The 24,302-nt window shown below is 38.5% G+C and overlaps 3 protein-coding genes across 5 annotated transcripts; 2 read left to right on the forward strand and 1 right to left on the reverse strand.

Moving 5' to 3' along the window:
• Positions 1 to 4,740: 4,740 nt before the first annotated feature.
• NAP57 (NAP57 homolog) lies at positions 4,741 to 6,934 on the forward strand. The gene has a single exon (XM_089161910.1). It carries the CDS (start codon positions 4,884 to 4,886, stop codon positions 6,612 to 6,614), a length of 1,731 nt encoding a protein of 576 aa, XP_089018036.1. The 5' UTR covers positions 4,741 to 4,883; the 3' UTR covers positions 6,615 to 6,934.
• A 1,610-nt stretch (positions 6,935 to 8,544) lies between these two features.
• Positions 8,545 to 14,166, reverse strand: LOC149027345 (uncharacterized). Of its 2 annotated transcripts, none has more exons than XM_089161929.1 (12): positions 13,940 to 14,166; positions 13,715 to 13,849; positions 12,837 to 12,885; positions 12,527 to 12,605; positions 12,322 to 12,435; positions 11,677 to 11,773; positions 11,475 to 11,558; positions 10,683 to 10,723; positions 10,109 to 10,174; positions 9,937 to 9,996; positions 9,650 to 9,701; positions 8,545 to 9,478 (listed from the first exon to the last, which is right to left on the reverse strand). In XM_089161929.1, the coding sequence occupies exons 1-12, from the start codon at positions 14,091 to 14,093 to the stop codon at positions 9,381 to 9,383; spliced, it is 1,029 nt and encodes a 342-aa protein (XP_089018055.1). In that variant the 5' UTR covers positions 14,094 to 14,166; the 3' UTR covers positions 8,545 to 9,380. The 2 variants fall into 2 exon arrangements, with proteins under 2 accessions (XP_089018055.1, XP_089018048.1); XM_089161922.1 differs by having other exon boundaries at positions 12,837 to 12,903.
• Positions 14,167 to 15,794: 1,628 nt separating this feature from the next.
• LOC149027346 (U-box domain-containing protein 13-like) lies at positions 15,795 to 22,563 on the forward strand. 2 transcript variants are annotated; one of them, XM_089161950.1, is made up of 5 exons: positions 15,795 to 15,870; positions 16,025 to 16,388; positions 18,291 to 18,407; positions 19,094 to 19,543; positions 21,032 to 22,563. In XM_089161950.1, the coding sequence occupies exons 2-5, from the start codon at positions 16,119 to 16,121 to the stop codon at positions 22,181 to 22,183; spliced, it is 1,989 nt and encodes a 662-aa protein (XP_089018076.1). In that variant the 5' UTR covers positions 15,795 to 15,870; positions 16,025 to 16,118; the 3' UTR covers positions 22,184 to 22,563. The 2 variants fall into 2 exon arrangements, with proteins under 2 accessions (XP_089018076.1, XP_089018067.1); XM_089161941.1 differs by having other exon boundaries at positions 15,801 to 15,881.
• Positions 22,564 to 24,302: the final 1,739 nt, after the last annotated feature.

The following is a 24,302-nucleotide window of genomic DNA, read 5'->3' on the forward strand; positions in this document are numbered from 1 at the left end:
ATTCAATTGTGAGTTAAGAAAAAGATGTTTGTTGATAATTTTTAAGCACTTGAGAGGGTGATGTGTCATGGTTACTTTAGATAGACATTTCCCTAGAATTAGGCTTTATGTGAAGGAATTTTCATTGACCCTACAACTTTATTGAGATTTTTTATAGAATATCACTTGTCTAATTCAACACGGCTATCTCAGATTCTAACCCATTTAGGGTTTAACAAAATGACATAAGATTATGAGATTCTAAATACCAATGTCTAACCAATAAGATCTGATTGTGTGCTTCTGAGATTCCGTATCTTCTTTGATGTATCTTTCTTATTAAGAATAATCTCTCCCTTATTTGTCACTGACAAGTTGCAATAACCAAGAATATGGTTCTCTGTATATAGTTCACTGTGACATTCACTTTTTCACTCTTACAGAGGGAGAAAGAGAATTAAATTAAGCTTCGACAGTTCTTCATGCTTTGTGTTTGGGATGAAATCATGAATTCAAGTAGTTTAATTTGGTTTGATATCAGATCAGTGTAGTTAAAGAACAGCATCGTACACTATAACTCGAAATGGATCATAATCTTACAAGAAGGCAAACCCAGATTGACACTTCAAACCCAGATTGACACTTAGAATGGTTTGGTTCTCTTCATGAATGATTTTCACAAATTTGAATGCTACAGTTCATTAGAATGTCACTCTTTTCAGAGCTACTGTTTTCCATTTTTGGGTTTCGTTCTAAGTTAAACTTTTTTGACTTTTCTCATTGGATGTTTCTCCTTTCGGTTCTGGTGATTTCTCTACTTCCTAGGTTTCATGTCTGTTCTCTCTTTTTGAAACAGTAGTTCATCACAACAACTGGTATTTTAGTAAGTATGTTACTGTTACTATGATTATTTAAAATTCAAGATGATCATCTCTTGCATTTACTTGTCAAAATCTTCAAGCTTGATGGCTGTGTGAATAGCTTAACAAACGAAGAAAGCAGAAGCAAATAAATAATGGAAAACTGAATTTGAATTTAAGGGCAGGTTGGCCCCCACCCATTATGATTTCTGAAAATTTGATTCCTTTCTTTGAAAAGAAAAGATTATAATTACTTAATCTATTAATGTTGGTGACATTGGAACGTGGGTTTGATTTAGTTTCTCAAGGGAGCTTTTGGATTTTATGGTGAAGAAAATTAAATTAGCTACCTTCCCTTCTGTTGCTTTCTTCCTTATTTGACTGGTTCTATATCTCTCAGTTTTGAACGAGGTAGATTACTTAAAAATTAATCGAGTTTTTAATTTAATTTTAAACAAAATTTATGACAAGTAGTAAGTCGGTGATACCATTTTATGGATTTGATTAAGTTAATTGTTAATTATTTGAGGTTTTCTATATGAAACTGAAGCTATCACGCGTTTGGTTTGATGATGGTTGTGGGGTTTCATTATTAATTGCATCTCAATTTCACGCTGAGATTAATTTGATCATTGGTGAAAGCTATCAATGCAGAGGCAGATATTCCATAGAGCATTGGTTAGAGATATTAAACACCTACTTCCTTATCTTTATCTTCGCATCTACCTCTTTTCATTCGAGAGATTAACACTGTAGTTGACTCCTTAGACTCTGTTTCTTCATTGATCTTTGTAATTCAGATGTTTTCATTACTTCAAGTCTTGTAGAATGAAAGTTGATTTACGAAAAACATAATTTTTTTTTGTTATAGTAAACGGGGTCAATGACCCAACAAGAAGAGCACTAAGAATGACGAGAAATACGATCCACCATGAGAATCTCCTCCAAAGCTGAGGGAGCATTCTGAATGAACATCGATGAACATTCAGGACTTAAGTGTCATTTTAGAATTCAATCGACAGTCTTATTTGCGTCACGTTCCACGTGACAACACCTAATGCAATACACACTATTAAGCACCAAACCAATACATACTCCGATCCACGCATCCAGAGTCCAAAAGATTCACAGTCTTCAAGGAGTCCGACTCCAAATGAAGAGGCATGAAACTCATTTCCTTAGCCACATATAAGCCAACCCAAATAGCTCTCAACTCCAACTCAAGAACACTCCTAGAGGGTATCCGTTTAGCAAACCCTCACATGAATTGACCTTGTGAATTACAGAAAACACCTCCCACCATTCCGTTGCCTGCTGACTTACTCACAACAGCATCAACATTTAATTTTATCCACCCAGCTGGTGGTGGACGCCACCTCCCTTTCACAACAGCACCTTTGATCCCTATAGTCCGAGAGCATGTGTCCCAAGCCTCCATCACATATGCCTCATAATCTAAAGCCAACCTTTGCCCATTAGCCAGCCTAATAAAGTCATGCTCATGTAAATTTTTATTCCTTCAAAACCAGAGCAAAGACACTGTGCAAGCAAAAAGACGATCCCAACCATCTTTAGCTCGTGCCATTGCACCAATAAGATTGAGAGTAATCCATTCCTCAAAATTAACCCCCTTTTGTGCCTCCAATAACATCTCCCACCACACAGCTTTAGCAAAACAATAATTTTTTAAAACACGTAGAGTATCTCCAACACCAACCATGTAAAAACTACATCTGTCATGTGAAGAAAGATGCAAATATTTTAACCGAGTTTTAGTAAGGAGCCTACCATGAATCGCTAACCAGAGGAAAATAAGAAATCCTCATAGGCACTTGAAGCGTCAAGACAACTTCCCATAGTCGATATGTGGACCAACTCTTTAAGAAACAAAGAGATATGTTGCAAATTTGTCTATTTCGATAATCAAGAATGAAAATGCAAGAAATTGACTTCTCATTTCCTTGGGGTGACTCATGCATGGGTTTACTAACACTCGGTTTTCACTTTTTGTTTTTTGTTTTTTGTTTTAATGAAAATTGAATGATTCTCATTCAACCATAGTATTAAAAAGATAGTTGTGTTCTTTTCATTTGATTTAAGATTGTATATCTATCAATGATCTATTTCCAAGAATGTGAATTGACTTCTAAGATGAACCACTTGCAATATGAAGAGGAAAACTAACCCTAAAAAATTTCTGTTCTAAAGTATATACGTCTGGTCAAGATGGCACGGCCCAAACCTATCTTTAATTAAGGACCACTCTTTGTTAATAATCAAACAAAGCATTATTGAAGATGGATACTCTTTAAACCAATATTTTTATTTTAGGTCCAAAATGCATTGTTTCCTCTTCAGATAACAATGTTTTTGTTCCCATCTCTTAATACAATTTGATCTTGTAGTAAAATAAAGCTGCATGGCATGGATATAATTGTGTTTCATGCATCTTGATCAAATGAATCTGAAAATGAAAGGGATGGATCAGAAGAGTGTGTGACATCATCTAGAATGAATGAATATGCTGAGACTGGTTCTAATGATCTAATCACCATCTTTTAAGGTTACTTATATTCAACAAGAAATATTAAACGATGTTTACCATAGGAATTAGTCCACATGAAGAGTTCTTTTTTATTGTTGATTTGATGTGGAAAACTTTTCAGGGAACCAATCTCCAATAATGGCTGCTATTCATTCCATTCAAAGTTCAAACATGTTGCAGCAAAGAAGGACCTCAATAAGCTAATTCAATGTTTTATTCAGCACTTGCTATAGCAACGACTTCATTGTTGAGGTATTCAAGTTATACTCAAATATGGTTTAGGTATTTGAATTATACCTGCCAACATATATTCTAATATGGGCTATCGGATTAGTTACAATCCAATGGTATAATGGGTCTTTGTGAGAGAATCCAAGTAAATGTAGAACTTAGTTTTGCTCTATAAATACTAGCTAGAAGCAACGGTTTGGGGATCTCAAATTAGATATTCAGAGTGTAATGCTTTAAACAACGTTGTGCTTAAACCCTAAACCCTAACATTCAGTACCTCAATCCTATTGTAATACGTTCACTACTGTAGCTTGGATTTAGACATTTTTAAAGAGTGGACAGGGTTCTATTCCTTAGGGTTCCTAGTGGATCATTAATTCATTACTGCAAAATGCACAACTAGTTTCAGTTCTTCTGTAGAAGCCATTCCTGGAAAAGTTTGCATCCATTTGGAGTCTTGGACTATATGCAAGCAGTCAATGGCACTCAATAGCCAACCAAACACTTATAATTGTGCAGTTGATAAACTAGTTTTAGAAATTCTCAAACTCTCTTTAAACATTGATTTTATTATCTTTTCCTAACATTTCTTCATCACCAGTAGGAGTGGAACCTATGTGAGATCTATTAAGAATCCCACATTTAATTTACTTTTTCATATTTTATTGTGTGATGGAGAAGCGTGAGACCCCTCCCTTCCCCTGACGGGGAGGTGATCCGGACTCTGAGAATCTTGCATGTGAATGAAGAGTGATTATCCCAATTGTTCTTTTATACTGAAGGGCTGGTTGAGCCTGATACAGATTGGGCTGGGCTTATATATATCTCAACCCAACCTGGATATGGGCCTGGACTGCTTTAAGGAATATAATTTTGTGTTGGAACTTTAATAAACAAAATCCAGCCCAGGCCCAAATCTTTTTGTAACAAACTCGCAAGGGTAAACAGCCCCATGGGCCACGCGGCCCACGGTCTAATACCCACCCAAAGTGAAAACGGAAAATCGGAAAATGGAAGAAATCGGGTTATTGGAGCAGGTTTCAGTTTGACCCGGTCCGTTTTGTGCCCGAACTAAACCCTAAACCCTAATTTCTGAGTTTTCGGCTCCCCCTGTGAGAAATGAGTCTTCCTCCTTGCAGTGTCACTGTGACTGACGCACATATAAAACTGAAAGAATTTTCTGGTCCTATCCTCAGCTCCTCCTCCTACACCCAAAACCCTAATAGGGCTTAGCATTTGCGTCAAACCCTGAAAGCATCTGAGTCGCCATGTCTGATATTGAACTCTCACGCTCAGAGAAGAAGAAGAAGAAGAAGAGCAAGGATTCCAACGATGAAATTGCTCCTACTGATTCACAAGATTTCCTCATCAAACCCCAGAGCTTCACACCTACCTTAGATACCTCTCAATGGCCTATCCTTCTCAAGAACTACGACCGCCTCAACGTTCGTACGGGTCACTACACTCCAATCCCTTCTGGGTTTTCGCCTCTGAAGCGTCCTCTCCCTGAATACATAAAGTATGGAATTCTCAATCTCGACAAACCTGCAAACCCTTCTTCCCATGAAGTCGTTGCCTGGATCAAGCGTATTCTTCGTGTTGATAAAACCGGTCACAGCGGAACCCTCGATCCCAAAGTCACTGGGAACCTCATTGTCTGCATCGATCGAGCGACCCGTCTCGTGAAATCGCAGCAGGGTGCTGGGAAAGAGTACGTTTGCATTGCAAGGCTTCATTCGGCGGTTCCCGATGTCGCCAAGGTCGCTAGAGCTCTTGAGACACTTACTGGAGCTGTTTTCCAGCGGCCTCCGCTCATCTCTGCGGTCAAAAGGCAACTCAGAATCCGAACCATATATGAAAGTAAGCTTCTTGAGTTTGACGCTGATAAACACTTAGTAGTTTTTTGGATTTCTTGCGAAGCTGGTACCTATGTTCGGACTCTTTGTGTCCATCTGGGGTTGCTTTTGGGTGTTGGAGGGCATATGCAGGAGCTCCGCAGGGTTCGGTCTGGGATTATGGGTGAGAAAGATAACATGGTGACAATGCATGATGTAATGGATGCACAGTGGGTTTATGAGAATTACAGAGATGAGACTTATCTGAGGAGGGTTATAATGCCCCTTGAAGTAGTCTTAACGAGTTACAAGAGGTTGGTTGTTAAGGATTCTGCAGTGAACGCAATCTGTTATGGTGCCAAGTTTATGATTCCTGGGTTGTTAAGGTTTGAGAATGATATTGAGGTGGGAGAGGAGGTTGTGTTGATGACCACCAAGGGAGAGGCAATTGCTTTGGGTATTGCAGAAATGACCACTGCAGTGATGGCAACTTGTGATCATGGAGTGGTTGCAAGGATTAAGAGGGTGGTGATGGATAGGGACACTTATCCTAGGAAATGGGGTCTTGGTCCTAGGGCTTCGATGAAGAAGAAGTTGATTGCCGCTGGCAAGTTGGATAAGCATGGAAAACCTACTGAGAATACCCCTGCAGAGTGGCTGAGGAACCTCCCCACAGGAGGAGATTCCATTGTTGCAGGTCTTGCTGCTGCTGGTGAACTGGTTACAGAGAAAGTGGAGACAGAAACGACTGGGGAGGAGAAGAAAAAGAAGAAGAAGCATAAGAATGTGGAAGATGAGGAAGGGCATAAGCGTAAGCTAGAGGATAATGGCAGCCCTGCTCCTATTCCTACTAAGAAAATGAAGTTTGAAGAGGAAGAGAAGAAGGGGAAACCAAAAATGGAAAAAGAGGACAAGGAGGAAGAGTTAGAGTCTGTTGAAGTTGACAAGAAGGAGAAGAAAAAGAAGAAGAAGTCTAAGGAGAATGGTGGAGCCGGATCCTCAGATGAGGAGAAGTCTGAGAAGAAGAAAAAGAAGAAGAAGAGTAAAGAAAAAGAGGATGATGGTGGCTCAGTAGAACCTGCAAGTGCTGCTGGGAGTGATGAAGATGGAAGCGGGAAGAAGAAGAAGAAGAAGAAAAAGAAGGATAGAGATGCTGATGAATAGAAATGCTTTAATCAGATCTGAGACTTCCTTTTTGATTAGGAAGGCACTCAGTGTATGTCTCTTAACATCGCAACCATTTTTATGCGGTAGTTAGCAACTTTTGTAATCCTTGGTACGTTTTGCTTTTTAATTATGTTTTGTTCTTCAAGCTTTTCATAATGAATAGGTGTCATCAGCTTAAATATTCCATATTGTAGGACTTGTTTCTAATGTTCTATTTGATTTACTTCTGGTGTTAAATTTATCCTTAACTAGAAAGATGTATATTGCTTTGCTTTGCTTTGCTCATTATGGTCTTTAACATCGTATCATGCTTCTTTGTTCATTCTAAATATTTTAAGGTGCACAATAAGGGGTTGATATTCTTCATTCTGCGGGTGCATTCATCACTTTATCATCTTAAAAAATGTGGAAGATGACATATTATGATGCATTAGGTTTTTGCCACAAATGCTTTTAATATGTTCTAGCATGATCATAATCATGTCACTGTAGATGCCTTCCAATATACCCCATCCAAAATGTATTTGCAATTTACAATATTTGAAATACTTGACTTTCATTCATTAGATCCCTCATGGAGATGGAGTGTACTACTTGGCTCCTCTGGATCCAAAGCTGTTTATCCTGGTGTAATTAGGGGAGGGAACCACCAATTATTCAAATCGTTTTGTGGAGGGTCTAGAAGCAGGCGTCGATTATAGTACAGGCGTCGATGCAAATCAGGAATCGGGAGTATATCTCATACTCCCTCAAGAAGAAGAAAAGCCGGTCTAGCTTCATAGGGGCTGTGAGATTGTTTAGCAATTAGTTTTTGAGTTTCATTATTTTGCTTTTAGGGGAGGGATTTGATATTATAGTCAGATTTGGAATCTATATTTTAGTTTTCTATCTAAAGCTTCTAAGAGTCTGGGCTCCATACGATTTGAAGAAATAAAGTTCTAAGTTTTTATTCTTCAGAGCTGTGGGATTCAGTCCTGGTTTGACGTCTTGGATGGTGGATTCTGATCCAGTTTGGTTGGAAATTTTGGTTATCCTAGTCTCATACTCTAGTTTTCTATCTTTCAGAATACTGTTTCAACCATCATCGAAACATTATGTTTTTTCTCCTCTCTCCAATGAAGCAAAACTGACCATTTTGGGGTGTAAATTGCCGAAGTGACTGAAGTGTACCAAAACCAAATGACCAAAATTTTCCAAATGAGATGACTAAAGTTTCAACTGAAGTTTCAAAATATTGTATTGAATCTCGTTTAAAGCAGGTTCTGAACTATGGTTTCACTTCAAACTAGGAACTGGTTTGAATCTTCTGTTTATTGATTATGCCATGTCTTATTTGATTATTTGATTCTCTAATTCAAGTGGTTCTAATCTGGCACTCGAATTTCTATTCTTTAGTACTCTGTTCTAGTTGGAGCTCATCATATTGATTATCTGATTTCATAATCTGTGATTCCCCTGTTTTACCCTTCTCTTCAGTTTTTCTTTGCCCGTCGTTCAAGACCTGGGGTCATTCAGTGTGTCCCCAATACAGTGATTCAACCAGGGTTTCGTTTGAATCTGGTAGCATGTTTTGTTGCTATTATTTTCTCCTCAAACGCTTGTGGTTTACATTCCTGACCTGATGTTTTAGATTTACTTGATACAACCTGTAGATATGATTCGTCTTTTGGGATTTGAAGAACCCATTTAGGAAGCGAACTCACTAGCTTTCTGGGCTTGGCTGGTCTGGCTCTGATTTTTAATTGAAAATCTCTTTCTTTTTTTTCAGACTAGGTTACCTTTTAATTGACCATTGATTCACTTTTGTGTTTAGAAAATCATTGGTCAATGGGTCTTACTGTATTCAGTTAAATATATTAAGTGGATCATTATGTTTGATTGGAATCGGTTTTTCTAAATAATTCTTTTACTAACTAGATTTGTTGCTTTGGTTAGGATATAATAGTAGTCTAGGTTTGGCTGCTGTGCAATTCCAGAAGAAAGAAACTAGTATTTCAATGGTGGCTTTATTAATAACAGTGACTTCCAATCTTATTGTCTTGGTTGTTGTTGTTTAGTTACCTCTGGTGATGGTGAATGTTTAAAGGCACAAATTGGTCTGTTTTGGCTGGGAAGTCCAGGTTCCTCTCTCCATATAAATCTGGCAACTGATGGAAAGTCGGGAGAACCTGGAAATTATCACTGTGCTACCACTTCGGATAAGGTTCATATTCAAAATATAGTGCCCAATGTATCGCACAAAAATTAGATTAGATTTCCTCTTTGAAGGGTGAGGATCTGCATCTTATTCACAGTAAATGTAAAACAATGTTTATGTACAATATTCTGACACTGGAACGACTTGTACAATATTCTGACTTACACCAAAGATGGATGTGTATTTGGGCAATTGAAGATATGGGCAGCGTTTTCCTTCTCTGCTTGGTAGTTCACAAATGGTTCCTATAGGTTCATGTCACGTTTTATACACGCAGCAACTGGCAAACATGATGGTAGCCCCCTCGTCCATGTTCTCCATTGTATTAGGAAACCTTGCACGTGCCTGGAACTCCAGGGAAGAAAAGCAATCTTCTTTTGAGTAAATCTCATTTGAAATCTCCAAGCAAGTAACCTTTCAAGTCTCTAAAGGCCTCTAATTATTCAATTTCTTCAGTCCAGCAAAAGGTCACAGCATCGCACCCCAAATGCCAACCCAGAAGACTGCCTCGTCTTTTGAACAGATCTTCAATTGCACCCAGACATTTTGGGTCTTTAACACGTACATCAGAATTGGCTTTTACTTGCAGCCAGGAACTCCTTCACGTTGCCTAATATACCTCTATCATATGGATTCCTAAACTTTGATTCAACTGGGGTATACCCTGAAGAAACAAGATAAAATATTCAGTCTGTAGGCACAACCTCAAAAATTCAAGTCAGATCATACAGCAAAATCCAATCACACCACCCCAATCGCGACCTTGCACTTTAGATCTCCCCTTCCCCAAGAGTAACAGAACCAATAAAAAATAGTTCAGTTGTAATGAATTTACCTGGTTGACACTGTACTGTGAGTTGGAACTCCGGGTATTTCTTCCAATTTATCTGGAGACATTTCCCAAGTCATATTCAGATAACTAAGGGTGAGACAACCAAATCTAATTTTGGTGGTCTGCATCTTGAGTACCCATAACATGGTCAATCTGAGGACTACATAAACTGGAGTGATCTGTAATCCTCAGTTGAACCCAACCCACACCCCACCGAATAAGGATCTGTGATCCTCAGGATGCACATGATTGCCTCTAAATAAATTAAATGGAGGTTCATGTGAACTTACCCACTCGTCAGTTTTGATGTTATAACATATGCAATAGATATGCCATGTCAGGAAAACCACCTGTCCATTCAACAAATCATTAGCAGTGAAAAAAGGAAACCTGCCATAGCACTTGGCTGGTACTTTTTTTCTTAAAATTATTATTATTAATTATTTTTATTTAAAGACGCACCTGCCATAGAACTTGGATAAGGCAAAATAGCATTGTACTGGTTGCCAAGTTGCCAACTGGATTAGTCTGATTCCCCCCACCCCACAAAAAAGAAGAAGAAGAAGAAGATTAGACTGGCATAAAATCAAAATAATGAAAACATAGTCATGTGCTTCAAATTTTCTTAAAGTTGGCTGTATGACAATATGACAATATGACAAGAAGTTTTCCTGCACAGACTGTTATCGAGGAAATGGCCTGGATTTGACATCTGTGTATCACAGACCCAATCCAATGCCACCATGTACATGCATTCCCACCCAAGTCAGCAGCCATATTTTGGAAAGCACACTCTCTGTAGTAATGAGATTTTCAATACTTGATTTTATCACTTATCCAACTCTAAGTGCAATTACTTTACATGTGAGAGGGCCCTAGGGTCCATGTCCACTTGGCCGCCAAACTACAGCTTATCAACATGCCACCCTTAGAACTAATGCTGGCTTGGAGAACAGAAATACCACCCCTACTAAGTTTCTATTAAAAGGAAACCATCCCTAAAATCAGGGTCAGGGAATAAACAGCAATTATATACCTCTGAATCAGCTTCACCAACAGACTGGGATTCTGTAATAACTACAATCCAGAGTAAGAACATATGATCAGAATATAACAGATGAAGAAAAGATAAAACAACACAAACCATTAAACCAACTTTACCTTGGCCTTCAAAGTCAACTTAACTCAAGTAATACCAACTAAACAAGGAATATCACATGAAGAATCATAACACCACATCATTATAGAAAATATCGTTGATATTTTATTAATAAATTACTTAGAATTTACTAGGGGAACCTTATTCCAATCCAATATGGTACATTATGTCCTTAAGCATACTATAGTGTTATACCATCTCTCATCACAATCAGTTTCGTTGGACCATGCCTTCAGTTGAATCATGAGTTGACATTGAACATACAAACCCAAACACCCCCGAGAGAGAGAGAGAGGTGTTGTGGGAATCTGATTAGAAGTCCTAAAATGATGGGTTTTGTCCTGTTTATGAGTAATGAAATGCAAAATGAAGAATGATCTTAAACATCCAAGGTAAATTTGGTTGCTCACCATATTTACTCAACATCTTTTACCCAAAAAATAATAATAAGCATGTGACACCAGACTCTGAATATCACAAAGGTTTTGATGTTAGGCAAGGAGTTGCCAAAATCAGCCTCATTACAAAGAGTGGGCTAATCTGTCTGGATTATGGGTAGACTGTTCTAAGTAATCGCATTTCATGGAACATTTTATCAATTTAGGTAATCTCAATAAAGTTCAAAATAAAATTATATAAAATTTCAAATGATCTGTCCAATCAACTTACACTGAGTTGACAACGTTGCATAGGATGCCTCAGCAATAATAAATCCAACTAGAAGAACCATGAATAGAGCATGATTTTTTTGACCTGCATAAAATAATCAACTTCATGATTCATAGAAGGTGCATGATAATGTAATAAGTAACTTGGTTGTATTACAATTAAAAAAAAAAGGTACAAATATGGTTAAATGAAGGGTGGCTACCTATGCAGTTTCCAAATGCAGGACAGTGGTGATCAAATCCCCAAATGTATGCCTTGCAATGCTTGCAGTATCTTACCCTCCTGATTATGGGATATTCCTATAAAAGAGAGGAATAAAGAACTTTGAGCAAGCAATTCCAGATGAATTTTTCATGCCTCTATATCTTGCAGCATTTGGTGGCCGGATCAATGATATTCTGATCACAACCATATTAGGCTTATTAAGATGTAGGCTCCGGGAGTATGGGCTATGCCAGCACTCCCATAAGTCCCTCTCTCTCTCTCTCTCTCTCTCTCTCTCTCTCTCTCTCTCTCTCTCTCTCTCTCCTCCCCCCCCCCCTCCCCCCCTCCCCCCTTTCATATGAAGAGAGCACATTGACATAAACTCCTTTAACAAAATAGCAGTAAGCTTTGAAGTTAGATAGCAGATTACATGGAGCCTAATTCCAGAACATTCAAAGCACACATGTTTTGCCAAAAACAATAGAAAGAACGGCCAGCTATTTGGCATGAATGGTCCTATCCACAGTATTTTCAAAGAGATCAAGCAGGATGAGTTTTCAAATTTATGAAACCATAGAAGCAATTTGAACCTCGATGAGTAATGAATGGAAGCTGTTGCACATCAGAGAGGCAAAACCAGTACCTTTGAACTAGAAGAGACAGGAGAGAAAGAGAAATCAAAATCAAGCTTGACTGCCTCCTCCGCACCTCCAATGTGTTGTTCTTGAATTACCTGACTCGATGAAAGTTCCTCTCCCTGCAAAAACAAATAATCATGCTATGTGGTTTAACAGTTGCATCAGTGACAACTTAGGTAATACATTTTACAGCCTTGGAATCAACCTTACTTCAGAATCTATGTTCCCAACTGTCTTGTCCAAACCAGAGGATTGATGGACAACTAGACCTGGATCACTGCATAAAATTCTGCTAAAGTGCCAATAAGACAATGCTTGTCAGTGAAACATCATCTCTGGTTAGAGCATCTTACCATACCTGACTGATAAGCATCATCTCTGGTAAGAGCATCTTACCATACCTGACATCAATTCCAACTCTGAAAGATTTTGCAGGTTCTTATGTTGTGACAGAGAAAGAGATTCCAGTCACCCGAAAAAAAAGACGGAAAAAAAAAAAAAAGAGAGAGGAGAAACTTACCTGTAGTAACCAATCATTAGCAGTGCAAGCTCTAAATTGAATATAACATCTGAAAAAGATGGAATTGCTGCAATATGTGATGAGGTCAGATATGTGTACAACAGAAAGTCATAAACTATCACTGAAAGAACTTATTTCATATTATAAAACTGTTATAAAGCAACTCTATAAATCAGAGGATGCCCCAGAGGGAACATGGTTGGCTCTTCTTTTCTTTCTTTTTGTGTGTTGGGGGGGGGGGTTGAGGAAGGAGAGAGAAATACACTTCTGGAGATACAATGAATATTGTCATATTGAACACCCAACAGGGAAGTGTATCTGCCAACAGGTAATCTCAACCAGACAACGGAGAAATCCTGCACTGGTCAGACACAAATAAAACACGTGTACAGATAACCCCTGTTTATGCTGACCCCTCTCCCTCTTCCTCTCCCTGCAAACGCAGAGGTTTTGCTTTACATTCCCTCAAGGAAATTAAAGATTGTCCGACACCATATCTTCTGTGATTGTCAACCTTACCAGTTGTAAATCAGATCCATAATGCTTCATTGTTTACGAATTCAAGTATACTTGTTCGTGCCGATAAACTAATTACTTGAGTATTGTTTCACAGAGGAGATTTCTTTTCTTTTCCACGAATATATCGGTTAACGATGGCACAGAACCATTTTCAAGAATACTGGCCGTACCATATGGTCATTCCAATGACAAGAACAACAACACCACAACAAAACAAAGTCGTTCGGTGGATTCAACATTTATAGGATTTAGTTATGCCGAAATTCACAGTAATTATGACAAATTCCAATTTAAGAAGGGAAAAACTGAAGTTAAATAGACTAAAGCGTCTTAAGCATAATTAACGGGAATAGACGTACCTTGTCGGATAAGTACTAGGTAAACTCCCCAAATAAACAGGACATTGAAGACGACAAAAGCCGGAGCCGAAGCATTAGTACGGACAAGTCGCCTGCAACAACCACCAAAACCTGTAACAGCTAAGAGGAGCAGAGCTGCAAGAGGAGGGTCGGAGGATAACGTCAAAGCTCAAAGTTTTGTTCTCTTTGGTAAAATAGATAAAAATAGATGGCCAGGAAGAGAACCTGAAAGTGCAAGCTTGGCTAGGAAAGGCAAGGAAGAGAAGTAGCGAGGAACCATGGCTAGAGCGAATTGGTAAAGAAAAACAAAGAAGAAAGAGATGAAAGATGGGAGAACGAAATTTGACAGAGATTTATGCTGAAACCCTAACAATTCCATTTTCAGCGCCAAATTTGCAGTCACGCGACGATCAAACTTCAGTTTGAGTTCTGCGGCACACTCTGTCGCAACTCATTTCAGAATCTTCAACGGGTGCGTCGGCTTCTCTTTTCTTTAGGAGATGCTGCGCCTCCGAGCTAAACTTGGGCTTTTTAGGGCCTGGGCCCAGCCCATATAACCGTAAGCTTCAGTGGGCTTTCATTTAAACCACTCCAAATCAAGATTTAAAAGAGAAGGTATCTTTTGTAATAATTATTGTTAGAGTTTTTTACATAGCCCACTTCGCACATCGCATCCCTCTAAAATCAAAACCTTGCAAATACCCACTTCACCGTTACCCCGTTACTTAGGACTATTAAATAATTTAAATATGACCATATTACCCTCAAATATGGTAGCATTTGAACTTCATTTTCAATAGTATTTTACATGAGCCATCTCCATTTTCATGGGAAACAAGACGCACCCCCTTTAAAATAAAAAAACCTTGTAAATACCCCCTCCATTGTTAACCCCGTTACTTAAGACTGTTAAATAATTTTAATATGATCATATTACCCTCAAATATGGTAACGTTTGAACTTCTTATTTTCAAAGCCATGCCACCTCACTCCTCACAGTTACTCAAGATGCCTCGTAATCTATCATCACCACTGCCAATCAATGCCCACGATTATCACTGGAGGAACATTTGAGGAGAAGCAATGTGTACTTCACTTACATTTTTTTTTCTTGCAATGTTTCTTCTCCTCAAATGTTCCTCCAGTGATAATCGTGGGCATTGATTGGCAGTGGTGATGATAGATTACGAGGCATCTTGAGTAACTGTGAGGAGTGAGGTGGCATGGCTTTGAAAATAAGAAGTTCAAACGTTACCATATTTGAGGGTAATATGGTCATATTAAAATTATTTAATAGTCCTAAATAACGGGGTTAACGGTGGAGGGGGTATTTGTAAGGTTTTTTTTTTTTTTTTTTTTTTTTTATTTTTTATATTCTAGAAGGGGTGCACCTTGTTTCTCATGAAAGTGGAGGGGGCTCATGTAAAAAAAACTCGTGAAAATGAAGTCCAAATGTTACAATATTTGAAGGTAATATGGTCATATTAAAATTATTTAACAGTCCTAAGTAATGGGGTTATCGGTCGAAGGGCATTTGCAAGGTGTTTTATTTTAGAGGGGCTGCACCTTATTTTTCATGAAAGTGGAGGTGGCTCGTGTAAAAAACTCGTGAAAATAAAGTTCAAACGTTACCATATTTGAGGGTAATATGGTCATATTAAAATTATATAACAGTCCTAAGTAACTAACGGGGTTAACGGTCGAGGGTATTTGCAAGGTTTTGATTTTAGAGAGGGTGCGGTTTGTTTCCGATGAAAATGGAGGGGCTCATGTAAAAAACTCTTAATGTTATTAATGGATGTATTTGATTGCCGGGGGTGGGGTCCTCTCAAAGGGAATTTTCTTAAGTTTTGTATTAACTCAAGAGATTCATGATTACTCAGGATTATTGTGGGGTTATGGTCGGTTTATCAAGGGAAATAATATTTTAAAAGAGGATAATTGAATCCGCGGAATTATTAATCAAATTGGCTTTTGGTAAATAGCATTGATGTGAGATGCATGTGCGATGTACTGTATCAGTACATAACCGATATCCGAAACTTATCGTTGACGTCGTTAGAACTAAGAGGGACTCACAGTGAAAACGAAAGTGGAACCAATCATCGCTACCATCAACCACGCCAGAATGGAAAATGTCTGCGCGTGAAGCCGCGGTTAGTACTGTGTGAGTGGTTGAGACTGAAAAATTTTATTCTCTTCTTCCTTCTGAGTTTCTTTTCTGAATTTTGATATGGAAACGAAGATGAAGAAGACGAAGTGACCTGTCTCTGCTTTTAATTGTTTGGATGCTTTCAAATTCCATTTCAGTCAGCTCGATCTCGATATCTCCGTCGTTTTTTTGCCGTCGATCGATAGGAAATTGATCGGAGACCGGAGGCGCAGTGGAATCTCAGGTCAAGACATGGAAGAAGAGAAGCCAGTAATCATCCAGAAGCTGATTAATGTCATTAACGAGATCTCTTCAATTTCGGACTACCGATGTCCCATTAAGAAGCAGTTTTGTAACCTCGCTAGGCGATTGAAACTCTTATTACCCATGCTAGAAGAATTCGAGGACAGCAAAGACGCCGTTCCTGATGATACTGTGTCAGCTCTTTTCTCTTTAAAGGAATCGCTGGAATCGTCAAAGGAGCTCCTCAGAATCGGAAGTCAGTCTAGCAAAATATATTTGGTGCGTTCCCTACTTGTAAATTGTAAATTGCTTTCCATTTTCCGAATTTTTTGCGCTTCCTCTTTTTATTTATTATTTTTAAGTTCTCTTTGTTACGGATTATCCAGACTTATCACTGAGTAGTTGATTTTCTGTTTTGGGTCTTTCTATTTATAATCTTGGGTTCCTTTTCTGTTTTATGGTTAAGCACGCACATACCTGAGTTGGCCTGATCTAAATCCTCTTATGAAGAAACAATGTATATATTAAATGGAGTGTCTCTATCTTGTTTCAATCCGTAGCGGTCTTATATCAGTTTGCTTGATTATTCAGGGAAAAGCGAAAAACAAGTCAGTTTGAACATCTCAGAATCTCTGTATTTGCTGTTGTTCTGTTTAATTTTTCGTTCCTTTCTCTTTTTAGTTATGTATTTGGTATATATTTTCTGGTTTTAGCCTTAGACAAACAGTTGGAGTGACTTCTTGAGAGTCAACAGTCAAAAGGAGATCTCTTCTGTGTTAGCCATTGTTTTGTCTGAATCTATTTTCAGGAATATTAACATTTCTTATCCTCATGGAAGTGAACTGGTATCAATTTTCTTCTCAGCTCAAGCAGGATTATTTAATGGATAAGCAGAAGTATAGCCGTGGATCCTATTACTTGGATATAAATTTGTGTTTACTTTCCAATTATTTATTGCAATGGTTGTGGAGTTAATGATCTCAAAGTTCCATTCCAAGTTACTCATCACTGTTAATGCATTAGTTCTTTACCTAAGAATTTCACAAGTTTTGACGCTTTGGATCCTAGATATCTCACTCAGTACTTAGTGATTGTAGTCCTGCTTTGGTCTCGCTTACCAGGTGTGCTTCTTATACATGACTTAGAATACTCATGTTGTGTGGTTGGTTGAGGATCATCAACATTAGTCAAGATCATAATCCCTTCATATTGCTGAAATGTTTAGTTTCTGTAGACTGGCTGTCAATGCCTTGATAATTTTCTTGAAACTCGTGAGGTTTTGTTTCTAGAAGCATTTTCCCATCTATTTTCTTTCCCATAGGTCACATGTGTCCTTCTTTGGGCTGCCTCATGTGTCCCTCTTTGGGCTGCACTTTTTCAATTGTATGACTAATTGTTAAGACATTGTATCTAAAACAAAGACTAACATTGTTAACTATTGGTAAAACAGTCTTGATTACGTTTTCAATGGAGCCAATAGTCTTTCTTTATGCGATGGGCTAAGTTCCTGGATGCTTTGAAGTTAGCTTTCCAAGTTCTGTTCAGTGGTTGAACACATGCTGTGCAGAATATATTGGTAAATATAGGATCAGATTTGGTAGATAGAAAAATGTAATCCGTCTTGCGGGTCCTGAATCTGGCTGATTCAGCTGATATTTGGTGAGACCAACAGCCAGTATCTCTGCAAATAGGCTATTTGATAACGGTATTTTCAGCAGTCGTGTCAACCTCCTATTTTCAGCAGTCATTGAAAGTCTATGTGGAGATCTTCACATGTTTATGTGAGGTTGCTCCAGTTTATTTTGAAGAGCTAACTGCCTTCTTTCTTGTGTGTACATTAGCTATTTGTTGGAAATGAGGTTTGGATTTGATTGGTGTAGATTTAGGTGAAATCAATGAAGTCTGATTCTAGTGGGTTAGAGCAGGTAGGTTAGGCTGATTAATTGATATGTAAACTTTTCAGAATCTAGAGCTTATAGAGTCCATTATGAATTTAACCGTGCATGGAGGTTTTACCTGTATCGCGTTACCTTATTTGTCGAATTAGGTTGATGCAGGTGTATTTGTTGACATATTAAGTTTTTCAAGTTCATCTTTCAGCATTTTCAAATCAATTCCTAAGGGTGCTTCTATTTATGTTCTAAGTCCCTTTTTTGACAGTCTTCTCCTTTTTGCTTGCAGGTCCTGGAGAGGGAGCGAATAATGAATGAATTCCAGGAAGTCACAGCTCGGGTGGAGCAAGCTTTGAGCAGAGTATCGTATGACAAACTTGAAATATCAGATGAAGTTAGGGAACAGGTAGTGATCCACCCCCTAGACTGTGGCACTCTTCATAAAGGCTCATTTCCCTGTGTTAGTGGACCAGTGTGGGGTGTTGGGATGGGTAATTTTGGAGATGGTGCAAATCTTTATCATTTTTTATGCAAACTAGCCGTGGCAGTGCAAACCTTTTACCATGTACTAATTATAAAGGGCCTCAGGAAAAGATCCTATTCTGTTTGTCAATTGATTTTGTTTTGGATAGAATGGTAATCAGCTGGTGTAATAGTTAAGAGATTCTGAAATAATCTCATTAAAGACCCAACCTCCCTAGATAAGCACCAGGAAGAGTTTGTTTTGTAACTGTACAAATATTTTTCCAAGCATTCTGTAAATTGTAACGTGTGGGACTTTAAAGGTTAGAAATCAACAGATGATTTCTTTTGAAGCATTGGATAACATGAGAAACTTCAAAAATTGCAAAAAAATATTATTATAATCCCCCCCCCCCAGGGGTACCCTGCAGTATCTGGAGCCTTGTGCTCTGGGTTGCTTTTTTTAAGCATGAAGAACTGAAGAGGTCTTCAGCATGTTTCTTCCTTGCTGGGACATTAGAGTGGTCTCCGAGGGGATGTTTTGTGATTTTTATTATGCATTTTGGAATATGAGGTGACCTTGACTCCTGATGTCTAATTTTTGTTATCTTTCACTGCCTGTTTTCCTAGGTTGAGCTAGTGCTAGCACAGTTTAGAAGAGCCAAGGGACAGATTGATGCACCTGATGTAGAGCTTTATGAAGATTTGCTATTTGTTTATAAGAACAATGATACAGACATTGATCCAGCTGTGCTTAGAAGATTGGCTGAAAAGTTACAGTTGATGGGCATAAATGACCTCAAACAAGAGTCTCTGGCTTTTCAGGAGATGCTTATTGCGAACACTGGAGATCCTGGGGGAAGCATAGAAAAGATGTCACTGCTACTTAAGAAGATTAAGGATTTTGTGCTGAGTGAGTACCCTGACACAGGAGCTTCTGAAAGCAAACAGTGTCCTTCTAGTGGCGATCCATGGCTAACAGTCGATGGGAATCCCAAATCTCTGGTCATACCTGATGATTTTCGATGTCCAATATCCCTGGAGTTGATGAGAGATCCAGTTATTGTATCCACAGGACAGGTATATGCACCAAAACCAATTATTTCTTGGGTACATATCACTTACCTCCCCACTTAGCTGGACAAATAGCACTTACATCCCCTCTTAGCTGGATAATATCACTTACCTCCCCTCTTACCTAGCAAATATATCAAACACTTCCCCTCTATTAACTTTCTCGGTTAAATTTAACTTTTGTCGTTAAATATTTTTCTAAAACTCCAAACTACCCTTGGCTAAAAATATTTTTTTTATTTTAAACCCTAAATTGCTGTAATCACCCTAATAGTTAAAATACTAAATTGCCCCCAATTAAAATAGTTATTAAAAACCGAAATTATCTTTAATTATTAAAAGTCCAACATGCCCTTTTTTTAAAAATTTTCAAATAATTAGAAAAACATGTACTACTATCAAGTAAAATTAAAAATGCAATTAAAAAAGAAAGGGTATGTTTATAAAGTTAAACACGTAAAACTATTTTGGGTTTTTTTAATTGTTTGATAATTAAAAAAAAAGAAAAGAAAGTATGTTGGGCTTTTAATAATTAATGATAATTTGGATTTTAGTTTTGGTTTTTAATAAATATTTTAATTGAGGGTAATTTACTGTTAGGGTGATTACGACGATTTAGAGTTTAAAATAAAAAATATTTTTAGCCAAGGGTGGGTTTAAAAAAAAATTTAACGGTAAAAGTTAAATTTAACCGAAAAGTTAACAGAGGGGAGGTGTTTGATATATTTGCTAGGTAAGAGGGGAGGTAAGTGATATTATCTAACTAAGAGGGGGTGTAAGTGCTATTTGTCCAACTAAGAGGGGAGGTAAGTGATATTTACCCTTATTTCTTTGATATTATTTTCTTACCTCCCTCCCCCTCCCCCTCCCACTCAACCCAAAAAAAAAAAAAAAAAAAAAACAAAAAAAACAAAGAAATGTCCCCATTCTGGCTCTAGGGGAATTCTTACCCAGTTTCCCATTCAATGTCCCCTTCCGCCAGTTCTGTGCTGGTGTAAGAAGGCTGTAGCCTTCTCTTGGTCTGTTGGCCTGTCTTTTGGTCTATTATTGCCCAGTGCTATGCATTTCTTTCTCTTTGTGGGCCCTTTTAGGTTTTCTGTAAGGCTTGGTGCTGCATGTTGAGTCATTGCCCAGTTTCCCATTCGATGATGAATTTTTTATTCATTCAAGAGGGGGGGGGGGATTTAAAAAAAAGAGAGGCTGTAGCCTGGTACGATTTTCTGGATTCAGGAGGTTTTCGGAGTTTGCACTGACTCACAATGAGACCTGCTATATATTGCCTGCACTCTTTAGGATGTCTCCTATTAGGTTTGTTATTTTCATCTCACTTATTGGGGTTTCTAACCATTTGGGTTTCCTTCTGCAACTTTTGAATGCTGGTTTAAGACCCCTTATGATTCTCTTGTGCAGAACATGGGGTTGGAAGGTGGCTATTTCATTTCCTTATGCCCCTACATGATTACTGAAGTTTTTTCCCACTTCTCTCCATTGTAGACTTATGAGCGAACATGCATCGAGAAGTGGATTGCAGCAGGGCATCTCACATGTCCAAAGACACAACACAACCTAACAAGTACTACTTTAACACCCAATTACGTACTGCGTAGCCTCATAGCACAGTGGTGTGAGGCCAATGGGATTGAACCACCCAAACGACCTAGTAATCCAAACCCCAGCAAGACCACATCTGTCTGCTCAGCTGCTGAACGTGGCAAGATTGAGATTCTCCTTCGCAAACTGACTTCCGGTGACCTTGAGGACCAGCGATCAGCTGCAGGTGAGCTGCGACTTCTTGCCAAGCGCAATGCTGACAACCGTGTATGCATTGCTGAGGCAGGGGCGATTCCCCTACTTGTGGGTCTCCTTCCCACTTCTGACCCACGCACCCAGGAGCATGCTGTCACTGCCCTTCTGAACCTTTCCATATGTGAGGATAACAAAAGGAGCATCATATCTTATGGGGCCGTACCTGGCATCGTACACATACTTCGGAATGGGAGCATGGAGTCACGGGAAAATGCAGCTGCCACAATTTTCAGCCTCTCGGCGATGGACGTGAACAAGGTGACAATTGGTGCATCAGGGGCAATTCCAGCACTTGTGACCCTCCTCAGTGAAGGTAGCCAGCAAGGAAAGAAAGATGCAACAACAGCCCTCTTCAACCTGTGCATATACCAAGGAAACAAGGTAAGGGCAGTGCGCGCTGGAGTAGTGCCCACTCTGATGAGATTGTTGACAGAGAGTGGAAGTGGAATGATAGATGAAGCATTGGCTGTATTAGCTATACTGGCTAGCCACCCTGAGGGGAAGGCAGCTATAGGTGCCGCCAATGCAATAGCGATCTTGGTTGGAATGATTAGGAGCGGATCCCCAAGAAACAAGGAGAATGCAGCTGCAGTGCTGGTGCATCTGTGCTCTGGGGACCAACAGTATCTTGCAGAGGCTCAGATGCTTGGTGTGATGGATCCCTTGTTAGACTTAGCACAGAATGGAACAGACAGAGGCAAGCGAAAGGGCACACAGTTGCTTGAGCGGTTGAGCAGATTTATTGAGCAGCAGGAGCTGGCTCAAGCTCCAAGCCCAGGCCTAGGCTCTGACTCAGAATTGGCGCAGGTGCTACCTGCTGTCCCTGGTGTAGATAGTTGAATATGAAGGGGGTTTTTTTTCACTCTTTTTTTGGGTTGGTTTCTCAGTAATGTAAAATTAATGTTGTTTCATCCAGTGGAAAAGGTGGCAGATCACCTGCCCCAGCCACTGAGTAATTTGGTTTTTATCTTTTTTGGTTGTGTGAGGGGTTGTGGAATTGGGAAGCTGTACACAAATTAGAGGGATGATGATGATTCAAGAGCCCTCGGAAGAAAATGAAAAAAAGACTTGGCAGGAATTCCAATTGGTATGATTCAGGTTCTGATATGTAAGGAACAATGCAATTGCACAAATGCTTAACATGTTGATGTAAATTGAGCTACTGTAAACATGCAATAATTTCTTTTCCTCTACATTTCTGTGTTGCAGAATTGCTGATGAGATGGTAAGTAATCAATTTAACCTAATCAAATCTCAATCTCAAATTCAGGTACCCTTTCCATAGCAGCCAGCTTATAATGCTTACAGTTAAGAGTATTCATCAGACATCAGGGTTAGGTTGACTTCAGCTTAGGCCAAGTTGGCATTGGGCCTGGAACCTCGAAATCTCCATCATGTAGACTATACAGCCCAAGCCCATCTCCCATCTCCCATGGGCTGGGCTTGGGTTCAGGTATCCCATCTCACAAGTCACACCCCAACTCAAGTATCCATATCCATGGCATGCTATCACTGTCTTCTCCAAAATTTGCACTTAATGAAAAGACATAAAGAAGCAAACCCTCAAGTTTGACTCAATGATTTTGTTTGACCACTTTCTTTTCCACTTGGACCAACTAACATTCTTCTTAATCTCCTCCTTCTCCCACGCTCAAACACGCAGATTCATGTTCATCTATTTCTATTTTATATATTAAAATTTGAAAAGACCAATCCATTACTATACATGCATGTCTCTTTCTTTCCTTTGAAAGCACAACAACAAAAGATCATGAAGAACGGTCAAAATCTCTCCCTAACGTATATTTTTGAAACACGTGGACGTTATAGGCATGGGAAGTAAAAATTTGAATATAAAAATGAATTTAAAATTATTTGTGATCCCAGTTGAAGCTTTGGTGCTCTTTTGTACGTAAGTGGTAGGTGATGTAATGAATCCACGAACGAGTTGATGATCAGAACAAACAAAATATGGAATCCATTACACAATGATTTATAAAAGTAACTTATATAGTTTACCACGTACCCCTTCATCCCTCACAATCAGCCACTTCCTATTATTCTCATAATTCAAAATCCTCCATATATTTTTAATTTGTAATAATTTCATAAATTTTGGAGCATCTACAAGTCGTGGCCCTTGCTCCAATGCATGGCTAATAAGAACACGTGTGTTAAATATAATGGTGATGAGGATTTTCATAGAATTTTTTTATGGAAGTGGTTTGTCGTTTCATGTCCACTATGTGTAGGCTCACGGACCACGTAACTTGATAATATCTATTTTTTTTTCTTCTCAATTTACTTGTAAAAGTACAAAATTTTGACTGAATTACTATTCAATTAGAATTTGTAAATTAATTTGTCACTTAATTAATCACAAATTTATTGACCTTGATCCTACCAATACGTTAATTACTTTAATGATATAATGGGAATTTGAATTTAGCACCTTTATGGTCTTCATTGGAGTTAAGTGTTTATTCAGTGTGATACAAGGGTAAACCTACAGGGTGGAACAGCCGGTGGTTTAAGATACCTCATGACCGCTCCAAACGGCAACTTAGTTTGTACAGTGTCATCTCCCTCTTTTCTTCCTTTTGCTATTGTTGAAGAAACACTTTCTATCATGCTAGCTATGGAAGATGTGATCATACGTGGATTCTCTCAATTGCTCATTCAATTAGATAATAAGCTCGTTGTGTCCTTAGTGAATCGTAGTGGTTCTCTACCGTTGGATGTAGTCCAAATCTTTTGTTAATCTAATGTAATTTCATCCATGTACTAAGGGTGTCTAATGATTTTGCTAGTGCTCTAGCAAGGAGGGTCCGGTCAGTTTTATGTATAACTATTTGGCCAATTTCCGATCCCTGGCTATTGGGTATTTGATCCGCTAGATGTTTTACATTTTAACTTTTAATAAATTATGCATAATTACTGAAAATTAAAAAAAATGGGG

The sequence above is a fragment of the Hakea prostrata genome, chromosome 1 (assembly GCF_041222555.1).
Source record: "Hakea prostrata isolate BN-2017 chromosome 1, UWA_Hpros_2, whole genome shotgun sequence".
NCBI classification, from domain to species: Eukaryota; Viridiplantae; Streptophyta; class Magnoliopsida; order Proteales; family Proteaceae; genus Hakea; species Hakea prostrata.

What these genes read in the sequence shown, in the direction of transcription:
- LOC149027345 (XM_089161922.1), bottom strand. Translation starts at nt 14,093, where the DNA reads ATGGAATTGTTAGGGTTTCAGCATAAATCTCTGTCAAATTTCGTTCTC. An exon ending in AGCCAAGCTTGCACTTTCAG is followed by an intron (nt 13,850 to 13,939) that starts GTTCTCTTCCTG and finishes CTCCTCTTGCAG; the next exon opens with CTCTGCTCCTCTTAGCTGTT. An exon ending in CACAGTACAGTGTCAACCAG is followed by an intron (nt 9,479 to 9,649) that starts GTAAATTCATTA and finishes TTGTTTCTTCAG; the next exon opens with GGTATACCCCAGTTGAATCA.
- NAP57 (XM_089161910.1), top strand. Translation starts at nt 4,884, where the DNA reads ATGTCTGATATTGAACTCTCACGCTCAGAGAAGAAGAAGAAGAAGAAG.
- LOC149027346 (XM_089161941.1), top strand. Translation starts at nt 15,850, where the DNA reads ATGTCTGCGCGTGAAGCCGCGGTTAGTACTGT. An exon ending in AGTCTAGCAAAATATATTTG is followed by an intron (nt 16,389 to 18,290) that starts GTGCGTTCCCTA and finishes TTTTGCTTGCAG; the next exon opens with GTCCTGGAGAGGGAGCGAAT. An exon ending in TTATTGTATCCACAGGACAG is followed by an intron (nt 19,544 to 21,031) that starts GTATATGCACCA and finishes TCTCCATTGTAG; the next exon opens with ACTTATGAGCGAACATGCAT.